Genomic DNA, 23000 nt, shown 5'->3' on the forward strand with positions numbered 1-23000 from the left:
CTCATGCCTGTCAGTTCCTGTGATTTGATTCCCTAAGCAGTTCACTAAAAAGTTGATGCACTCAGCTTGCAGTGCTGTTTCTCCCTCCTAATGATAGAAAGAGACTTCCCTCTGGCCACCTGCTTTAATCTTTATCTTGTGTCTCTATCCTCTCATTTCTCAATCAGGCACTGCCTCCCTCTACAAATCTGTTCATGCCATGCGGGTCAGGGCTCTGGCCCTTCCTTGACTCTCCTGTGCTCAGAGCTGGGGGTCCAGCAGCATCAGCCTTGACTAGGAGGAGGAGGATCTTTTTGCAAGAATTTTTTGCTCTCTCTTTTGAAAGAGTTTCTTTCTTATTGAAAAGGCAGATTTACAAAAAGAGAGAAAGAGAAAGAGAGAGAGAGAGAGAGAGAGAGAGAGAGAATCTTCTAACCATTGGTTTACTCTCCAAATGGCTGCAACAGCCAGAATTAAGTCAATTCAAAGCTAGGAGTCTCTTCTGGGTCTCCCACAGGGGTGTAGGGTCCAAAGGCTTTGGGCCATCCTCTGCTGCTTTCCCAGGTCACAAGCAGGGAGCTGGATGTGAAGTGGAACACTTGGGCCATGAATTGTCACCTATATGGGATGCCAATGCCTGGAGGTGGAGGATTAGCCAGTTAAGCCATCACATCAGGTCCAGGGATCTTTCTCTTGAGTGGCCATCCTCTTTGTTTAAAATTTCTGCACTCCAGCATATGAGTAGGATACCCCGTGTGTAAGGCAACTGTTCCCGACAATGTTGACATCTAGCACACTGCAAAGGAATAATCCATTCCAGTGGCCACATTCCAGAGTCTCCGTTCTTCATTATGTTAGACAATTTCTTCCTGACTCCTCCTCTTACCTCTATATCAGTGATCTTCAAAAAAGTCTTGAGAAATGCTTGAAAAAAAATATGGACTTTTTTGAACTGGAATAAGCTTGATTTTGATTCCCTTGTCCACAAACTTGTTGTTATACCCTTGTAATATCATTTCTGGAAAAATCCTACTTAAACATTTTTAAAGGACATGAGTTGTGGCCCAGTGGGTTAAACTACCACTTGGGATTCCTGCATTCCATACCACAGTGCCTGCATCTTTTCCTGGCTGCTCTGTGCTTCCCATCCAGCTCCTTGCTAATGCACCTGGGAAGGCAGCAGTAGATGGTTCATGTGCTTGGGCCCCTGCCATGCCTGTGGGAGACCCAGTTACAGATCTTGGCTCCTGGCTATAGCCTGCCCCAGTCCTAGCTGTCGCAGGCATTTGGGGAGTGACCCAGCAGATGGGATCTCTCTTTGTCACTCTGCCTTTCAAATAAAATAAATAAATCTTAAAGGCATTATTAAATGTGGTGTGGGTTTTTTTTTTTGGTATTTTTAAATTTATTTGGAAGGTAGGGGTGCTGGTTGGGAAATGACAAAGCCTCAAGAAGTTAAAGGGTAGAGCTGGGACTCAGACTCAGGCACCCCACTGCAGGGTGTGAAATCTCAACCAGCAAGCTTAGCAACTGTGCCAAACACCCACCCCCTCAAACGTTGTTTTTAAATGAAATTGCTACTGGTGAAATTTATACTCTCTGGAGGCCAGAAAGAACCACAGGAATTTTTCAACATACATCTTCCTAAAACCCAGCCTTTTGTCTCTCAGCTTTTGAGGCCTTGGTTAACCCTCTATGTTCTTCAATATCATCTCTCTTAGTCACCTCCTTCTAGTTGAGGTACAACACACCTACTATTGACTCAGCCAGCTCCAGAATTTTCTGTGTAATCATGAATTCCTGTAAACTTTTCATGTGCTGTGACTACCTCTTCCATAGCTAATAAATACCATGCTTCCTAGAAGGGGTTGAACTTAACCTTGAGCTGGTGGCAATTACATGAGCTCCTGTCTACAGCCTTCCAGAAGGATGACCCACCCTCTGCGCATTATCCATCCTTTCATCTCCCCTTTAGGTGACTGCCTGATGATTCCACCCCCTGAATTCCCTCAATCCAGGATCATAATCAAGACTTGATAGCAAGCCAACCCCTCGGTGCTGTGTGAGAAATCAACGAAGAAATAAGATGCTGATCGTGGGAAAAGTGGATCTTCTGCCAACCCAAATGCCCAGTGTTTTCCAGGAAAGCCTGAGCTGGCTCAGGAAATCACTGCCGGCCTTAGGCCCATGTGAACAGTTATCATTTCTCATGGCACAATGTTCCTATCCTCTCTTCACTCACAGCCTGAGTAGGCTAATAGGAAGCTTATGTCACTTTGAAGTTTTTCATCATGGGCCCACTGCAGTAGTCTAGCAGGTAAAGTCCTTGCCTTGAATGCACCGAGATCCCATATGGGTACTAGTTCTAATCTCAGCAGCCCCGATTCCCATCCAGCTCTCTGCTTGTGGCCTGAGAAAGCTGTCAAGGATGGTCCAAAGCCTTGGGACCCTGCACCCATCTGGGAGAGGCGACACTGTTTTAAGCAAGCTCAGCCCCACTTTTCTGTCCAATACGACAGTCCTATCAGTCTCTGCTGAGGGGCCGGGAGGTGACAGAAAAGAAAAAGACAACGTAAGGTTGGCATCATGGTTCAACAGGCTAACTGTCCACCAGAAAGCATTCCATTGGGATTCCATTGCATTCCAGCTCGCGTCCTGGCTGCTTCATTTCCCATCCAGATCCCTGCTTGCGGCCTGGGAAAGCAGTGGAGGATGGCTCAGAGCCTTGCAACTCTGCACCCATGTGGGAAACCTGGAAGATGATTCTGGTTCCTGTATTAGCATTTGCTCAGCCCTGGCCATTGTTGCCATTTGGGTAGTGAACCAGCAGCTGAGAGATCTTTCTCTCTCCATATTTCCTTCTTTCTGTAAAACTGCCTTTCAAATAAAAATAAATACTAAAAAAAAAGAAAAAGACCCTCTATGCCATTCCCCTTAGGAAGGTCCCAGGCATCCTCCTCATTGCTTTGGTTGCCCAGGGCAGGGGCGGTTTGCTCACTGAATTGGGGTAGGAGTTAATCCATGTGCCAGGAAGATGACTTCTGGATGCTGAGCCAGTCCTGCCAATTCGAGGCTGAGGTGGAATAGAAGGAACAGACAAACCGAAGTTCCCCTGCTTGAAAACTAGACCATGGGATGCAGGTACAACTCACAGGATATGTCCTTGTCTGTTTGAGCTGCTGTCATCAGATATCATAAACCACAGATGTATTTTTCCTTGGTCCTGGAGCCTAGCAGGTCCCAACTCAATGCTCTACGAAATCCAGTGTCTGATAGAGGCTTCCTTCCTGATCTGCAGAGGTGGGGGATCTATGGATCTTATGAGGGCGCTGTTCCCATTCTTTAGGGCTCCACACTCAAGACCTACTCACCCCAGAGACCCCACATCCTAACACCATCCCATATGACCTGCAGCTGAGAAGGAAGGGGTCGAGTTACCAACTTTCAGGTCTCTGACTGGAGAGAATTATTCTTGTCTTCCCCAGCTATCAATGACATTCATGGCAGGGCCTATCAGTTTTCTGATCATTCATGGTGATGAAACCACCCCCTGGGCATTCTACGTCATAAAATACAACTTTAGTTCCGAATGTGATACATCCTGTCCCAGCTGTAATTTAAAAACCCAGCACAGTTTCTGATTTTTTCCACAGGCAAATCTCCTTCAACCCTGGCTTGAATGCTGGCATTGACAGAGGGTGGGAAGCCTGATCCCCAACATTATTCATCCTCACTTTTACGAAACATGTTCATTTATTTCTATTTTACTTGAAAGGCAGAAAGAGAGAGGGGTTCTTTCTCTATGTTCTTTTGCCCCCCCCCCAAAGCCAAGAGTTTGGCGCACAATCTGGGTGTCCCACATGGTAGCAGGACCCTGTGCACCTGTGCCGGCACCTGCGGCCTCCCAGGGAGTGCATTATCAAGAAGCTAGAATTGGAACTGGATCCAGGTCTCAAGCTCGGGCATTCTGCTACAGTGTGCAGGCATACAAATGGCATCACAGCTGCCTCACCAAACGCCCACCGCTCTCCTCTACATGTAGGCTCAGATGGAGCTGTGTCAAGTCTCCGGATAATGACATCTGGAAGGAAGGGTCTGATGTCAGAGGATGGCTCCTGCATGCCTCCATCTGCCCAGTCCCCACTTCCTTCTGGCAACCAAGAGGGTATCCGATGCTTTCACACGCCATGGAGAAGAGAACCTGAAGTCCCTTTTGTGCCATTACACCGTCCTGAGAGTCAGGGGATTCCACATCATTCCCCCACACAGCCTGTCTACCTTTCTAACTCACCAGACTAATGAGCAAGGTGTAAGTGTACTACCCAATGGTTTGGGCGATTGCAAGATCATGAGTAGGAAGTTGTACCAACAAGATATGTGTAGCAATTACACATGCATCCCTTAAGTGTGCTGTTGCTGAATGGACTCCCAGGACTCAAACAGTTCAAGCTTAGGCATCCTTAAAGCCATGGAACAGACAGGTGTGCGTTGGTAGGTGTAGGGGAGCTCAGACATCAGCTTCCTTGTCTTCCCTCCGGTGAGTCACATAGGAAATGCCCTGTTGCCTGGCTGCAAACCTCCACCGCAGGTGCATCCGGAGCCTCCCTCTGATGCGCATCTCCAGTATCGAGCTGGTCTTCCAGGCCCCTTCCAGCCACACACCACCAGCCTTAAATGTCAAACGCCCAGCCCCAGGCTCCACCAAAACCAGGCATGTATGCAACTGTTCTTCTTGAACTTTGCAGGTAAGCTAAAATGCACTGCCAACTCAGACTAGCTGAGCTGAATCCAAATTGGACAACCAGGAGAGCCAATTCAGCAGCCACAGAAACCGTCTTCAGGCCAGTCTGCCAAACTTGCAACTGAGAGTTAGAGAAATGAACTCGGCAATGAGCAGTTTCAAGTACCAGGATGATCCAGAGAGGCTCTGACAAGCCCTCTTCAGCTGCCCTGGATTGGACACAAGTGACTTGACCAAGGCACATCTAAACATTGTCAGCTTCTGTGTGCCCACGTGTGGTTGTCCCTGAGAGCCTGCGGCTTTGCTGTTGGACAAGGAAGCATAGAAACAGGACATCCTGGTCAGGCCAGGGGACTTTCCAGCCCTGCCAGGCAGCTCCTCCGTGTCTTCCCATCCATCCTCATCACACCTCGTGCTACTCATCCTGGGAAGGAACACACTAGGTACAGATATGCGATGATGAAGGGTGCGCATTCTCAGGTCAGTCTTAGCAGACAGCCTTTGGGCTCAAAGTGAGCAGAAATCCTAGCGTGACTGTTCCCATGTCTGGAGCAGGTCTTGAGTTAGATCTGCTGTCTAACTGAGTCAGTGCAGCGAAGGCACTGCTGCTGGGACCCAAGGAAGGCAGCCACCTGTGCCCACCCCAACAACAAGATCCCGGGCATGACAGGGCAACAGGATGGGGCGAGCTTGAGTCTGTGAATGACTGCTTGGAGCAGACCTGCCTTCAGTCCTCAGGTGCCCTCCTTGCGCTGTAACACGAGAAACGTCCATTTTTTTTTTTTTAGCCACTGAATTATTTATTGGATCTCTGTGAACTCTGTAGTTTAACCCAGTACAGAAACGGACACCTGCCACCAGGGTAATTCCGGAAAATTTGTGAGCCTGCATGTGACCTTGTATATTCATGTGTATGCACACCCAAGTGTGTATGTGAACAGTTGGAGGGAAAGAAAACAAATATTGTAGGTTGGAGAGCTGGGGACTATCTTTATGGCAGCCAGAACCTTTACATAACCCGGTAGGCATTTGTGATAACTCAGCAGGCAGATTGCCATGCTCTCAGCTCTCAGAGAATGGGAAAGAGCTAGAATGCGAGTGTGTGCAGGCTGCTGGGGACGGTGGCTTCTTTGAGTGGGTGCCCTCAGCAGGCACTTATCTCTCATGCCTCAGTCATTACAGCAAACTCAGCCGCATTTCCAGTCTCCAACCAGCGCCCTCCCCAGCTCCAGTCTGTGCAGAGGCCAGGCTCCTGTGGTCTGGAGAAAGCCAAGTTGGCCAAGACTGAAAGTCTGTCGGCCACTGAACCAAGTTGAGAGGCATTCATGAGGAGGTGGGAGCCAGGCTTTGGCTCAAACGGCCTGGCTGAACCTCTCGTGACTGTTTATGTGGTCTGGGGGGTGGGCTGCTTGAACTGTGAGCGTGAGCACCTTCATTTGCAAAATGGAGCTAATACACATAGCACACACCTTGAGGGAAGGCTGTAAAAACTGAGTGAAATAGGGGCCTGCAGGGTGGCATGGTGGGGTAAGCTGCCAGTTGTGACAGCATCCGTATCGAGTGCATGTTCAAGTCCCAGGTGCTTGGCTTCTGCTCCAGTGTCCTGCCTGGAAAAGTGGTGGGAGATAGCTCAAGTGTTGGGACCCTATAGCCTGCTTGGGAATCCAGATGGAATCCCTGGCTCCTGACGTTGGCCTGACCCAGAGCTGGCTGTTGAAACCATTTGGAAAGCAAATCAATGGAAGGAAGATTTTCTCTTTTTGGCTGTCACTTTGTCTGTCGATAGACAGATGACAGATAGATAGATAGATAGATAGATAGATAGATAGATAGACAGACAGCATGACATAACCCCTGTAAAACCTCAGCTCTGTGACTAGCCCAGAGCCAGTCCTCAGGAAACAGGGACCAGGTAACCAGAGGCGAGGACCTTAACCACTATGCTATCGTGCCGGGCCCGTGTGGTGGTTTTCTTCATGGAGTTTTAAGTAGAATTCTCTGTAGGTCCCAGTGGGTTCTCTGCTGTTGTGAAGGATGGGGAAGGTTCCTCCAATCCAGACAGGCTTTTGTTTTCACCCTGGAGAACACCGCCACCTCGTGGCCAGACATTACAGTCACAGGCAAAAACTGTGCAATATTGAAACCACTGTGAAAACGGCCTGAGGTCTCCACGCGTCTGCTTACTGCGGAAGCCTCCCTGTCCATCTCAGGAAGCTACTGCCTGCATTCCCCCACCCCCGCCCCGGGTACTTAAATCTTTCTGGTTTCCACTAAACAGCTTGTCACTTCGCTGTTTTTCTTGTGTCCAAAAGAATACGCAAATCGACGGGGTCAGCAGTGAGAGGCAAAAGCCCTGTGAGACGAAACAGGTGGTCACTACGGAATAGGTAAGGAAGGCAGCTGAGCGCGACAGCTGTGTCCCCGAACTCCCACTGCTAAGAGCTTAGAACGCGTCCCCAATACCAACTGAAATCGTCCCTCAAGAAATTTCTTTTTGAGGTTGACACCGTGGCATAGTAGGTTAAGCCTCCTCCTGTTCTTCTGGCTGCTCCACCTCATGCAGTTCCCTGCTGATGGACCTTGGAACGCGGCAGATGATGGCCCAATATCTGGGCCCTTGCTACCCTTATGGGACACTTGTATGGAGTTAATTAAATTAAATATAATAACAATAAATAATGATTTCCAAATGTGGTCAAATCTCTGATGTTATCAGTTGGATTTGAAATTTTTAAAAGATTTATTTATTTTTATTGTAAAGTCAGATTTACACAGAGAAGGAGATATATAAAGATCTTCCATCTGCTGGTTCACTCCCCAAGTGACTGCAATGGTCAGAGCTGAGCTGACCTGAAGCCAGAAGCCAGGAGCTTCCTCTGGGTCTCCCATGCAGGTGCACAGTCCCACGGCCTTAGGCCGTCTTTGACTGCTTTCCCAGGCCACAAACAGGGAGCTGGATGGGAAGTGGAGCAGCCAGGATTAGAACCGGCGCCCATATGGGATCCTGACATATGCAAGGTGAGAGCTTTAGCCACTGGGCTGCCGTACTGGGTTTGAATTTTTAACTATGTCATGAGGAAGAATGCACCAGCACCCGAACCACACCCACTGCCTCCTAATCGCTGAGTCTTAGTCTATGTCCATAATTGGCTCCTTTGGACTTACTTAAATGTAGAGTTAAAAAATGTGTCACTCTTGTGCATACTAAAAGGAAATGTGTTAGCAAAGCATTTTGGCCAAGGTATTCCTAAAGCATCTTCCTGTTTAAAGCCGGACTCACCTGCTCTCTCCTCCATGGCTTTGTGCACACTGTAGTCCTCCTGGCATCATTCACGTTGGTGCAGTATTTCTCAAAGGGATGCTCTGTTATTGAGCTTGGAAATGTCTTTGAAGGCATCCATTCCCATTCGGTAAATCTGGTTTGTATCATCCTGTTGGACAGGGCTCACTTTCATTTTGTTTGTTTGTTTGTTTAAGATTTATTTATTTTGGGCCCGGCACAGTAGTCCGGCTACAGTCCTCACCTTGCATGTGCTGGGATCCCATATGGGCACCTGTTTGTGTCCTGGCTTCTCCACTTCCCATCCAGCTCTCTGCTTGTGGCCTGGAAAAGCAGTGGAAGATGGACCAAGGCCAACACAGGAGACCTGGAAGAAGCTCCTGGTTCTTGGCTTTGGATGGGCTCATATCTGGCCATTGCAGCTATTTGGGGAGTGAATCAGTGGACAGAGGTTTTTTTGTTTGTTTTTAATTGGAAAGGCAGATTTGCAAAGAGAAGGAGAGAAGGATGATCTTCCATCTACTTCCCCAAAACAACTCAAGCTGGGCTGACCCAAAGCCAGGAACTTCTTCTTGGTCTCCCATGTAGATACAGAGTCCCAAGACCCCCGGCCATCCTCCATGGCTTTCCCAGACCATAAACCAGGAGCTGGCTGGGAAGTGAAGCAGTCAGGACATGAACTGATGGCCATATGGGATCCTGGCACCTCTAAGAGAAGATCAGCTAATTGAGCCATCGCACCAGGCTCCATTTTTTTTTTCTTAAATTGAGCCATATGTTCCATAGAAGATAAGTTCCTTCTCTCTCTCAAGGTTTATTTATTTATTTGAAAGGCAGAGTTACAGAAAAGAGAGAAGAAAGAAAGAGAGAGAAAGAGATCTTCCATCAGCTCATTTTCTATTCAAATGGTTGCAACAGTCAGGGTTGTGCTAGACCAAAACCAGGAGCCTGGAACTCCATCTGGGTGTCCTATATGGGATGCAGGGACCCAAGCACTTGGGTCATATTCATCTACTTTCCCAGGTGCATTAGCAGGGAACTGGACAGAAGTGGAACAGTCTGGACTCAAACTGGTGCCCATATGGAATGATGGCCTTGCAGGTGACGGCTTAACCTGCTGTGTCACAGCGCCAGTCCCTTCTCCTATCCTTGCTGCTTTCACAGTTCCACCCTAACTCAGAACAGTCAGGAACAAAGCAATGAGCAAGATGATGGTGGCACCAAGATTCCAAAGAAAAAGCTTCAATGGTTCCACAGAAATCCACACGCCACCCAAGGAGTGCTTCTGAATATGGCAGGTTGACCTGCTGTGCTGAGCTTCAGGCAAACACCAAAGACCAGCCTGTCCCGTACCCGTCTCCATGCCCGGCGTCCTCAGGTGCAGGAGGAGGCAGAAGCATCGTTAACCGCTGGCCGATGCAGGACACCTCCTCCGGAAACCCCACTTCCTTCCCTTGGGTTTGGGGGTGGGCAGCCATTGGTGAAGTCAAGTTGCATCAGGAGCCTTCCATGAAGGAATCAGATGAGGCCTTTTGCTTTAAGCATACCTTTGTTAGTTTGGCTTTTATCTGTTGTTCTTGTTTAAATAGTTTGATTTATGCTGCCATTAACATCCCTGTAACCTCTGTTACAGTAGAGAGAATCTTCCAGATGATCCACTGTATCCTGACAAGCTGTTTCTTCTTTTATTCAGATCCTACGTACCACCTGTTTTTTCCCTTCAAGTTCTCCATGTTTGTCCTTTAAACTTTTTCATCCTTCTTAGTCTGTGAGGTGTCATGAGTCATCTTACCTGTGTTGTATGGCGTTTGTTTAGTCTTTTAACTCTTACCTTGGTGGCAACAGCCCTATCATTAGCCACCCTATAGGAGATGCCTGGGCTTATTGTTCCTGATAGGGTGAGCACAGTTATTCCCATGGCACAGATTGGGAAACTGAGGCAGAGACAAATAACTGCCCAGGAAGACCGAGCTGAAACTGACGGGCCGAGAGGTGCAGCAGTTGGGCAGTCCTGTTAGAACTACACACGTGTGCACCATTTCTGTACCAGGTCTGCAATTCTGCCCATCACATACTCCCCAGACAGCAGTTAAGTCTTAGATATGTGCAAACTTTTTATTGCTACCATAAATGTAAAATAGTATCCACCATAATTTGATGATAAATTGTTTCTTACTAAAATTAAAACGACTAGTCATTTATATTCATTGTCAGATAATAGAGATCTCTATCACCCCAGTTCATAATATCCCATTTTATGATCAGACCATAACAGGGAGCCACCATTCAGTTCCTTTCCAACTTTTTGGTATGACTTTCTGAAAAATATTCTTGAGCAGCTATTTTCTGGACTTTTTCAGTTATTTCCACAAGAAAAAAAAAGATACCACAGAGAATTTTTTTCAAGATTTTTTTTTTTTTATTTGAAAGTCAGATATATAGAGAGAAACAGAGACAGAGAGGAAGCTCTTCCGGCCGCTGATTCCCTGCCCAAGTGACCGCCATGGCAGGAGCTGAGCCAATCCGAAGCCAGGAGCCAGGAGCTTCTTCCCAGACTGTCACATAGGTACAGGATCCCAAGGCTTTGGGCTGTTTTTGAATGCTTTCCTAGGCCACAAGCAGGAAGTTGGGTGGGAAGTGGGGCCACTGGGACATAAATCGGCACCATATGGGATCCCGGCATGTTCACAGCGAGGACTTTAGCCACCGGGCTACCACACTGAGCCCAGCATTGAGAATTTTTAAAAAGATTCATTTACTTTACTTGAAAGTCAGAGTTACAGAGCAGGAGAGACAGAAGAGAGAGAGATCCATCTACTGGTTGACTCCCTAAGTGGCCAAAACAGCCAGTGCTGAGCCGATCTGAAGTCAGGAGCCAAGGCCACCTTCTGGCTCTTCCATACAGTTATAGGAGCCATCCTCTGCTGCTTTCCCAGGCCAGAGCATGAGCTGGATGGGATGTGCAACTGCCAAGACGCAAGCAGGTGTTCATATGGGATGCTAGTGCTACAGGTGGAGCACCCGTCTCCACAGATAATGGAAAACTATCTGCCAAGAGGCCTTCCTGCTTTTAAGACGGAGGCCCTTCTATCTTCACACTGTGATTTTCCATCCTCACTCTGTCCACCTTTCTCTGTGATACTGTCATCACAGGCGGGGATAGGGCAGGCTGGATTTTGTTCTGTTTCCCTTTTATTTGAAAGGGAGAGAATGAGAGACCCGCACGATACAGTTCTCTTCGCTGCTTCCCCTCTCAGGTGCCGACAAAAGCTGCGGCAGGCTAAAGCCAGCAGCCTCGAACTCAACCCAACTGCCCTTGTGGGTGGCAGGGAATGAATTCCTAGATCCTATCTGAGGCTGCCTGGACATACCAGCACACCCCCCTCTTCCCAACGTTCTTACTCTGGCCCTTGCCAGAAGGGCCTTGCTGGAGCACGTACAAGGAGCGCAGGGGTGCCACACCCAGACCAACAGCATGGTGAGTTGGCGTGTTGGTGAACACACACAAGCCCCCCCGCCTCAAGTTTCCCAGAACCACGTGGCCCTATCCGCAGCTGATGAACAACCAATTCCCCAAGGTTCCAGCAGCAGTCACATGTCCAGAACTGCTGTGGCTTCACTGTAAACCAGTGCTCGTTGCAGTGGCATCTCCACGGAAGCAGCCAGGAAAGCCCCGGGCTGCGTGGCAGGCCCACCAAGCGAGAAGCCTGGGGCAAGGCCCTCCAAGGGGGTACAGAGCCCACCCGAGTTTGAGATGCTGTGCCCTCCAGGATGATGTTGATGTAATCAGCTGGACATCCCACTGCAAACACAAAGTTTTGTGAATGGAGATAGAGATGAACCAAAAGAAACGTGATTTATGTCTTTATTCCAGCTAAATGTGACTTCTAGTCTAACAGAGAACTGCACATCCCACCAACTCCAGCCTCCCGCTTTTTGCAGCCTGTGACAGGGTACCCTGCTGGCCAACCCAGGCCCTATGTGTCCTGACTCACCCAGCTGCGGCCAGTGGCCCATGACGCTAGCAGTGATGCATGGAAAGCTTCCTGGTGGGGGGCAAGGCAGACACAAGATTTCTTCCCTACTAGCGAGCCGTTGGGTGGCTACCTGTCAACTTGAAGAATTCCTTTGTTTATTTCTTAAAGTTTGTTTGAAAGGCAGAATCAAACACACACAAAGAATCTTTTTTTTAAAAGACACATTTATTTTAATTGCGAAGTCAGATATACCGAGGAGGGGAGACAGAGAGGAAGATCTTCTGTCCACTGATTCACTCCTCAAGTGGCCACAATGGCTGGAGCTGAGCCGATCCAAAGCCAGGAGCATGGAGCTTCATCCGGTTCTCCCACGCGGGTACGGGGTCCCAAGGCTTTGGGCTGTCTTCAACTGCTTTCCCAGGCCTAAATCAGGGAGCTGGATGAGAAGCAGGGCTGCTGGGATTAGAACTGGCATCCATATAGGATCCCGGCATATGCAAAGACTTTGACTGCTAGGCTATTGTGTCGGGCTTGACAGAGAGAATCTTTAATTTCCTGGTTCAACTCCCAAATGCCTACGACAGCCAAAGCTGGGCCAGCTCAAGCCAGAAGCTAGGCCTCCCTTGTGGGCTCATGGATTGCAGACATTTAAACATCCAACTCATCACCTGCTGCCTTTTAGGAGGTCCAACAGCAGGAAGTAGGATGAGAAGCTGAGGCAGGGCTCAGTGCTAGGAGCTCCCGTAACAGGTAGTTACCCCACTGTGCCAAAACACTAATCCTGGCCCTTTCATTTTTTGCAAGCATAAGGCCACATGACCTTTATTCCCAAACTCTCAAGTGAGGTTTTTTTTTTGCTAGCTTTATTTTGGTATGATTAATGTAAATTTTGGGCCTGGTACAATGGCTCAGTTGCTCAATCCTCACCTTGCAAGCACTGGGATTCCTATACAGGCACCAGTTCATGTCCCAGCTGCTCCGCTTCCCATCCAGCTCCCTGCTTGTGGCCTGGGAATGTAGTAGAGGATGCCCCAAAGCTTTAGGACCCTGCACCCATGTGGGAGATGCAGAAGACATTCTTGGCTCCAGCTGTTGTGGCCACTTGGGGAGTGAACCAGCGGATCAGAGATCTTTCTGTCTCTCCTTCTTTGTGTAAATCTGCCTTTCCAACAAAAATAAATACATCTCTAAAAACTATATATATAACTTATCCAGTCCAGGAGTATGTTGACTTTTCAGTGACAGAAAATGTAGAACTGTGCAGCAATCATCACAATTCATTTTGAATACACTTTCACCTTCTTTGCGGTCATGTCTGGTTCCTTTTTGGCAATGAGGGTGCATGGGCCAGCTTCTCTCATCATCTCCTGGGAGGAAGGGCCCCACAAAGAGGAGCTGCTGTGTTGCCGATCTCTCCCCAACCCTAGATCTGGGCATCTTTCCCAGTGGTGGTTTTGTGATCTCTGAAGGCTGTGTGGCAGGAGGGGTTGCCAGCTCACCCAGCTCTGCCCTGCATCAGCAGTCTCCTGACCCTGGACGTGAACTAGCGCGCAGGCATTCCTGTGAGAACAGTGTGGTAAAGGCCAGGATGCCCAGGTTGCAATTTCATGCCGTTTTCAAAACACACCAACCTCCTGAAGCTTGTTTCCTTCCATGCCAAGTGGAAATCAAAGCTGTACTTGCTGCAAATTGTTGTAGTGACAGAACCCATTGATGGGAATCCCAGTGAGTAGTGAACACATTCTCAGCCTTTAACAAATGCTACCTGCTGCCGCTCAGTCTGGCCCCCTTTTCCAAGGAGACTGTTAGCTTCCCCCCACCCCAGATTCAGAACACAGAGGTTGGAAGATGTCACCGAGGGTGTCCTGGGAACCCTCAAATGCTCAGAGCAGAAAGAGCCAGATGGGAATTGAGGGTGGAGGGACAACATGACAAGATTCACCAGTGGGGAGAGAAAAAGAGGCAGCTGGAAATGAAGTGCCAGGAAAAGAGTGGGTGAGAAAGAGCAGGGCCCTGACCTGCAGAGGCCCAGGAGAGCAGGGAGGGGAGGGTGGGGAGGGAAGGCAGGGAGGACAGGGTGGGGAGGGAGGACAGGGAGGCCCAGGAGAGCAGGGGGGACAGGGAGGGGAGGGAGGACAGGGAGGCCCAGGAGAGCAGGGAGAGGAGGTTGGGGAGGGAGGGAGGGCAGGGAGGACAGGGTGGGGAGGGAGGGAAGGGAGGCCCAGGAGAGCAGGGAGGGGAGCAGCCAGAGGCAGAGCAAGATTCCTGGCCAAACGGTGACCTTGGCAAGCTCCTTCAAATACTGAAATACTCTTTCAGAACAAGAGAATCAAGTAAGAACCAAATCCAGAAAGCCACCTGCAAGCCTTGCTTTCAGGGTTTGTCCTGTTACTGGGCCATTCATTTCCTCAGGCTTCGTCATCAAGAGGCACCTGGGTGGCTTCTAAGGGACTCGCCTAAGGCTTCGGAGGCCCGGCCACGGCAGCTGGAAGCGGCCTTGAAGAAGGCTGGGGGGAGAAGTCTATAGTGGCAGCGTTTTCTCCTGGGATGGCCGTGCGTGTCCCCAGCGTGAAGAAGCAGAGGTCAAGGTTAAACGGCACAAAGCGGCAGAAGCCGAGGGCGCTGGCTGGCTGCCCCGCCTGGCCTCCCCCTCCCCCACCCCAACAGTCAATCCAGTAGCCATCCTTTATAAAAACGCAGCACATGTTGGGATTTAATGAGAAAATAACTGTATACTTGCATCGAACGCCTCACAATCACTATAAAACCGAAGCAGGATAACATTGAAGTGGCTAACATACACAGGAAAGCCAGATACAGAGTATAACTTCCAAACACAGTATTGCTTTTTTTTCCCCTCCTCAAGGAAAAAAAAAAAAGAAAGAAAGAAAAAAAAGTCATTTGGGTAAAGAGCAACACAAGAATTCAAATTGGCAGCTCACTGAATGCTCAAGATTCAGCAAATTGGTTCTGTAACTAAGGTATAGTCACTATCTCTAACACTTAGGCTATTTTTTTTCAATACATAGTTTAATGAAATCTATTTTTAGTTGGAAAAAAAGTTCGTCTTTAGAGACAAGAGTCAACACTGTTTCAGCGTTCCTTGTTTCGCCTGTGTGTGTGTAATATATAGGTGGACACCGCTTATGGGTCGTTGCCTGGGGTGGGCAGCATGCACGGGGCTGGAGGCAAGGAAATTGCATGGCATCCTCCAAGTAGAACACAGCCCGGCCTCCTACCCAGACAGATCATGTTTCCATAGGTTCTGAGTAAGACGGCCAAGGCAGGGAAGCTGCTTCTCAGCTCCGGGAAAAGTGAGCATCCCTAGGCACTGCACAACGGGCCAGTGAGGAGGCCCCGAGCAGCTGAGGGATCGCAGCACTGCCTGCAGCCGAGCTGAACACACGGGGATCTCTTCGGAGAGAAGGCCGAGTGGCAGACGCAGCTTTTCCCTTGCCTCTTTCTCTTGGTGTCTGTCCCGTCAACAGAATGTTCCAGAGTCTCATGGATGTCCAATGCCCATTACAGTGCTATGTACAAAGCAATGACCCAATGTATCTTGAATGAGTAAAAAACTTAAGAGCACAGAATAAAATCTGGCTCTCCTAAGGGAACTGCAATTTACAATTTAAAAGGATTATCATGGTATCACCCATGATGGGAACCAGGGAACAGCAAGGGCTGGGGGGATGGGGGGAAGGGACTAGGAAAATGTGGGGGATGTAAGGGCCCAAAGGACCCAGTAAAGACAGCTTTGTGACGTGGGGTGGGGGGGTCCAGAGAGACTGCACGTTCCCTTTTTTGCACAGGGAGCATGACCCCAAAAGGCGCCAGCTCTATAACCCTGCTATTCCTTAAGCAGTAAGTGCTTTCTGGGTCCGTCAGCTATGGTCCAAGATCACTGGATCTGCCTCTAAAGCAATTCCACAAAGTCTGTAGCCTCCTGAGCTTTCCTTTCAGCTGCCAATTCTCTTCCCAAAAGTCAGTTTTGTGTGGGTATGTTTTTTCCTTCCAAGCAGGGAAAAAAAAAAAAAAAAGAAGAAGAAGAAGAGATGAGGATGGTTTCTTCTTGTGAAAAATGGGGGAGTTGGTCTGCACCATGTGTGTGGTCTCCATCAGATCAACCCAAGTCTAGGAGACACGAAGCATGTTTTTCACACAGCCCATAGAGCTCTCCTGCTGTCCAGCCATCCTAAACGTCGCTACACCCACCGCCCCGTTGCCTCTGTTAGCCATGTATCTGCCTTGGGAGCATTCCCTTATTACTGGGTCCTTGGCCTAAGCACCTGGGGAACATCTGGCTGGAGATCTTCTGGCATAGACGGTCCCCCTTTCTGGGGACGCCCCTACCATCCGCAAGGACCTCTAATCCAATGTGGACCTAATTTTCCAATCTCCCAGGCCAGTCTTAACTGTTTGGTGCCCCCTAGTGGCCAGCACATTTGCTGACTACTCAGAACGCACCACACACAGATGATGCCAACAGAGCATGTGCTATTTTGGCTCCCATCTGCAGAATGTGGCTTCAAACTGCATCTTTCCTTGGCAGTTCTAAAAGTTCCTTGCAAGTTACTGGATAGTTCCATTTTCACTCTGTGCCCAACATTTGTCTGTGAATAAACTTCCCCTCATAAGTCGGCACTAGTCCTAATAAAAGAAGCAAAGATAACGTGCATAACATCTACATACAAATTGTGGAATTTCTACTTGTTAGAATAACATATTAGGGCTTATGACATAACAATATGAAAACAAAAATGAGTCTTAGTGAAGTCTGACATAATTATTGCTCCTTTAAAAATAATAATTTTAAAGAAAAAGAAAGGCTGGTTAGTTTTTTTTTTTTCCTCACCATCAGAACTCAAATTTTTTTCATCCAGAAGTTTAGGGTATTCAGTTATTGAATACCCTCATCATATTGCTTTAAGTGACAAAAAGAGTACGCTGGCATCTTTGTATAGTATACTAAGCATGAATACAAAGCATGAGAATAAATAGAGTACTTTCCTAAATGTCAAATTACAAAACTGCTCAAAACTCCGCGATTATAACTCATGCAAATACCATGTTAGGTCAATTTCATGTTACAAACACTGTCAGCTCGGTGCCTTTACATCCCTTTTCATAAAAAAGAAATTCTCACCCGCTCCTGAAGCTGGTAAGTAGCTTTTGAGGAAACCACTGTACACTCAGGGGCCCTGATCATTCTGGAATTTTAAAACACATACACCCACACATGCACACACCCTTACTCATAAACATACACCCCTTACACAAACACACAAAGGTGTACACACACACACACACACACACACACACACACACACACACACACACAACAGCTTTAGGATTTGTAGCCAATTCCAAGCCTGCACTTAAAGTTTCTATTCTACATTTTTTCCTCCGCATCATCCTGAAAAACACTGGTTGCTCAGCAAAAATAGTATCTCTTACTTGCTCGCTTCCCTACCTTTCTTCTCTCCCCCTGTGCCTTTTCTCATGTTTCCTTTCTGATTGAGTCAAAACAATCCTTTGTCCCTGCTACCTCTAAGGCTCACTTTATATTACAAAATAGTTATAAACACCCTTTTACTTCTTATCTACTTCTCTGTGGCAGAGTTTGCCCTTTTAATTATTGAACCCAGCTTTTCAACGTGTAGATTTTAAACATATCCCCTATCCCATCGTAAAAATAGACGTTGTCCACTAAATATAGTTTTCATATGAAGAAACATAATTGTGAAAATGAGTTTTCATTAACTACACATCAGTCATTATGATAAGCAGACAAGATTCTAAAGCTAGAACAATCCATTTGGTTTGGCTTTCTCCCCCCTTCTCAACCTCCTAATGTAGAAGAGATTGTGTTTGCAAGATGAAGAAATAGTGTCTTTTAAAATATGGATTGTATGCATTGTAACCATTAGTCATTCCCAACGAAAAACAACTAAATGTAGGCAAAATGGAATAATTGCCTCTTTGGGGCAAATATGGAGAGAAACACTCTTGACTAGATGGCTGCTGGAGAAAATGGAGTTAACCCAACACCCCTGACGCTCCCAGAAGCGGGTGGGAAGCCAGTGCATGGAAAGAGCCGCTCAGCCCAGACTGCACCTGTCTGGATCCCATCCTTGCTGAGCGCCCCTAGGGCCTTGTCCATTCACATCACCCAGCAAGGCCAGTCTCGGTTTGGCCTGCTCTTGATTTGTCTGTCATGTTTTTGTCCCTTTGGATCAACTGTAGATTCTTTGAGTCACAAAAATAACCTTTCTCTTTTCACTCCTGGGCGTCAAGAGTGTGATGGGTGGACTTTTCTTTTTGCTTTATTTTTCATCATTGTGTATTGCGGCTTCTGGTCTACATGGGATTGCTGAGTTGGTGTGCACTTTAATCCATAGTCTGTTAAAATGCTTTGATTCATTGTTTTCTTGGTTTCTTGGTATCCCAAGTACCAAAGAAGCACTCTGGAGATTCACTCGTTGTCTTCTTCCTCCTGGTTGGCATAGATGCCGGCTTCCCAGCGCAACGCCAGCGCACTCTTTCTTCGGTTAACCCTTGTGGCCTCAAGGACCTGAAGAGAGAGGAAAGCAAACTTAGGTGGAGCCCATGATGTGAAGTACGTACACAGCCCAGCGTCTGCTTCTTCCCTCCTCTCCCTCTCAATAGCATCTGATCCAAAGCGGAACACAAGCAATGGTTGAGCAGCAGGAGACATTGGAGAAGAAGAGGGGAGATTCTAGGTATGCGTTCACCTCATAACCAAAATCCATTTGTTTCTGTAAGCCAAAGTCTTCAACACAGAGATTGGACTTTACAGAATGTTCTACAAATTCCAACAGACTATGCTGTGCTCTACACCAAGCACTTCGAGAAAGTGCATTTTTACATGCACCGATCTTTCCAACAGATCTTCACCCAATGATGGAACATTTTCTTCTGCGTTGTCTAATTTAATAGTCACTAGCCACAAGGGGTTATGGGGCTCTAGAAACAGTTAGTTTGGCTAAGAAGCTAGATGCTGGATTTTAGCTGATTTTAACTGTCTTATTAGCCCCATATGGCTAAGGACCATTAGATTGAACAACACGTTAAGACTTACTGTCTTCATCCCTTCATAAACAGAGAGCCATGCCAAATTACTGGATCAGCATGGATCCATCCTATCAAACTTTGCGGATCAACCTAAGTTACGATCATACCAGTGTCCCCAAAGTTGACTTGGGATACATTGTCACAAAGTGAGAAAAACAGCCTTTCAGGTCAATGAAGAACAATCTCAGCATTTCATGCAATTTCAGGGCTGTGGGTACCAACAACTGAGGTGACAAGCAGAACCACCACCATCGAGTGGGGCCTCCCCGTCTCCCCCACTAAATCATCTGTGGGCTCCTGGCAGACTTCAGGTTTTCTGTTCCAGCTTTAGTCTGATCAAGATGAGGTCTGGATGAACGACATACAGGTAGGTGGCTGACGCTGGAGAAATGGTTCCACACCGTGACACTGCCGTAAGAGCAAGACCATGCACGCCAGCCAAAAACTCTGCATCGGCTTAGGATGTGGAGTTTCTGATGGAAGAAAGGTCTAAAAGTGCCAACACTGGTTTATTGTCTGAGCTGTGATGGACTTACTCTACGTATCAGCAATCAGACAGAGGACAGTGACATTGGCAACACCAGAGAATCAAGGAGATGCAGGCTGTGGGTGGAAGTGGCACCCCGCAAGGGCATATGTAGGGTCTGGGTATGGGATCCAACTCCTCCTGCTTCTCCGCACCGCTGCCAAACAAATGGACTGTCCCGACGTGAGAGGCGCTTTCTGCCGAAGGCTGGCCCTTGCCTCCCAGCAGGAATGGGCCTGCCATGCAGGATGTGTTCAGTCATGTTTGCTATGTGAACCGTAAAGCACATAAGCCATATCTTAAAGTCTCTTCCAAGCATGCCATGTGGTTGACTTAACATTTAGAAACAGCACATTAGTCGAAGGAAAGAATACTTTCAAATCTGGATATACTCAGAGTTTTTCTGGCCAGTCTGCAGTAGGAAGGTGTTGAGAGACAATGCTGGTCGGGACTTGGGAGACTGGAACCCTCTTTCCAGCTTGGCTCCTCACTGTTTAGCTTGTATCACACATGTTATTACCAATAAGATGGGACCATGCCTGCTCTACCAAACAGATTTTTTTCTTTTTCATCAGAAGCAGAATGAATTCTTAAGCCCAAATACATTGAGGTGTAAATCCTGGTGACTGTGTGACCTTGGGAAAGTCAGTTACCCTGTGCTTCGGGGTCCCCATGTAAAGCAGAACAAAATCCCAGCATAGAGCTGGCCTGAGGGGTCACCGAGGTGACACAGGGAAAGAACTCAGCAGATTCCAAGCGCACAGCAAGGCCCTCACAGTAATTATTTCTATCATCACGTGAAAGGGATTTTGAAGCTAAAAGTGGCACACATATACAAGGCATTTAGAAAGTTTATTGATTCATTTATTTGAAAGGAAAAAAAAAGAGATAAATGAAGAGAGATATAGCTCTCCTCTGCTGGCTCCTTCCCCAAATCCTGCAATTGCTGGCCTTCTACATTCCAGATCTCCCAAGTCAGTGGCAAGAAACCAGGTACTGGAGGCATCACAGCATCTTACTGCCTCCCGGGGTCTTCACTGGCAGAAGGATGCGGACAGGAGCCAGCACTAGGACTTGCACCCAGGTGTTCCAGCATGGGATATGGATAACCTAACCACTACACCAAGAACAGTAACAACTTCTCCAGGTAAGTTTTTATAAGAAACTGTACAGGCTAAGTGGTTATCTATTCACCGTTCAGATTATCAACTGACAGGTTAACAGGAAAGCTAAAAATAAACTTCAGGTTGTGGAAATAATGGTCCTTTTGGAATGCTGTTTCTTCATCGAAGCCCTGTTTTTAATTCTCAGTCAACTTTGGCAACTTTACCTGTTTGGTTCTTCAGGAATTCACGTGACAACCCACCTATCTATCCACCTTTCAAGTACTGCCCAGGTGCCTACCAAATGTCAGTCACAGTGCTTCATGCGGGGCTGGGATGAAACAGTCCCTTTTACCTGAGCCATCCCTGTTATCCTCCAGGGTCTGCACTGGGGGGGAAGCTGGAGTAGGAAGTGGACTTGGGCACTGCCATGAGGGATGCGGCCTCCTGACTGTTAGGCCAAATGCCCATTCCTGAACTATTCACTGTTCTAGTGCCGGCGTTACTCGATGAGATGCAAACTAAGCAGGTTCCTCTGCTGTATGAAAAACACCACACCACAGCTTGGCCAAGTACTTGTCTACTGTTACCCAACAGCAGGAGGAAGAGCCAAGGTCTGAACCTAGCGTTTGGGTGCAGAGTGGATGTTGTTGGTCACCAAGCTATACCTCTGCTCAGTGTCTACAGGGAGACACATCAGAGGGCAACCACAAACACTCCCCAAAGAAATTAAATCAGAGGAGCATAAAAATGACAAGACCCGATGTAAGGCTTTATGGTTCTCACAAATTCAATTCAATTCAGGTCTAGTGGGGGAGCATATCAAATCTCTTGGGAAACTTCATACTATTTTTTTCCCCATTAATGCTTAGGTATTCAAGCAAATTGTTTTAATGTTCTACAGTGATCAAAACAAGCCATTTTACCTTTAGGGAAGTGAAACAAAAAACAGATGTGAATCAGTTACCTTTTTTATATTGATACTTATATTTTATCTTCCTCTCTTCTCTCCGGTTGGACATAGATCAGTCTGAATTCTATCTTCCTTGGATATATCCAACTTTCTCTTATTATTCTAAACTATACTGACTCCAAAGGTGATACGGGCTTGGAGAGAACCCTCAAGCTATTGCTCTCACAGATGACAAACATAATCTAACAATGAGGAAAGCCTAAGGAGTGATATTCTCAATATCCATTTTTATACCTCACCAAAAAAGGTTGATAAAACAGCTCAGATGTATAAATTAACATAATTATTTTGGTAAATAGTGCAATTCCTAATACATTGTGTTGTAGGTTGGTGTAACCAGTAAAGCCATAATTTGCAACATCTAATGAAAGGAACAATGTTTAACCTCCATATCCGGCACCCTGGGTGGAGAAATCCTTCCACAGATCCTCAAAGAAACATGGATAACAACATTCACGGAAGTGCTTGTTTTGTGAGATGAAAAAGACAAGACTAGAAACCACCTACATTTTCATCAGTAGGAGATTGAATAAATAGTGCTCTATTTATTCAACAGGAACGCTACGCAGTTCTGAAGAACTAGAGCCACACATGAAAACAGAACAAATGCAATAAAGTGAGGCACGGTGAATAACTACAACATGAGTGACCGTTCACAGAGCGTTTCAAAAACATGCAGAAATGAGATGCTACCTATGTATATATTACATACGTAGTATAAACGCATGCATGGAAAGGAACGCCAAGGTCAAGAATAGAGAACTCTTAAGAGCAAACCAGTGTGCGACAGCCACAGAGATGGGAACCCAGGGAGTTCACAAGGGGGGTTGGATTGTTATTGCCGTACCAGCTTCTTTTTAAAACTGTCAACAAATATTTTTAAATAATAAGAAAAGACAAAGCTGGATAAGCAGGTTTTATCATCTTATGTTCTATTATTAGAAATTTTTAAAATGCCAGTTCTGGGGCCTGGCACGGCAGCCTAGTGGCTAAAAGTCCTCGCCTTGAATGCGCCCCGGGATCCCATATGGGTGCTGGTTCTAATCCCGGAAGCTCCACTTCCCATCCAGCTCCCTGCTTGTGGCCTGGGAAAGCAGTCGAGGATGGCCCAAAGCCTTGGGATCCTGCACCCGCGTGGGAGACCCGGAAGAGGTTCCTGGTTCTTGGCTCCGGATCGGCACAGCACCGGCCGTTGCGCTCACTTGGGGAGTGAATCATGGGATGGAAGATCTTCCTCTCTGTCTCTCCTCTCTGTATATCTGACTTTGTAATAAAAATAAATAAGTCTTTTTAAAAAAATGCCAGTTCTGTGATCTCAGGTATCTTGTT

At 47.2% G+C, this 23000-nt stretch overlaps 1 protein-coding gene across 1 annotated transcript in view; it reads right to left on the reverse strand.

Annotated features, from left to right (window-relative positions):
* Window positions 1–17658: 17658 nt before the first annotated feature.
* PALM2AKAP2 (PALM2 and AKAP2 fusion) overlaps window positions 17659–23000 on the reverse strand; it is a 303091-nt gene continuing 297749 nt past the window's right edge. The window contains 2 exon segments of the mRNA XM_058672156.1: window positions 17659–18509; window positions 18512–18548. Of these exon segments, the coding sequence (XP_058528139.1) occupies window positions 18301–18509; window positions 18512–18548 (246 nt within the window). The 3' untranslated portion in view covers window positions 17659–18300.

This window comes from Ochotona princeps, chromosome 14 (genome assembly GCF_030435755.1).
Source record: "Ochotona princeps isolate mOchPri1 chromosome 14, mOchPri1.hap1, whole genome shotgun sequence".
NCBI lineage: Eukaryota > Metazoa > Chordata > Mammalia > Lagomorpha > Ochotonidae > Ochotona > Ochotona princeps.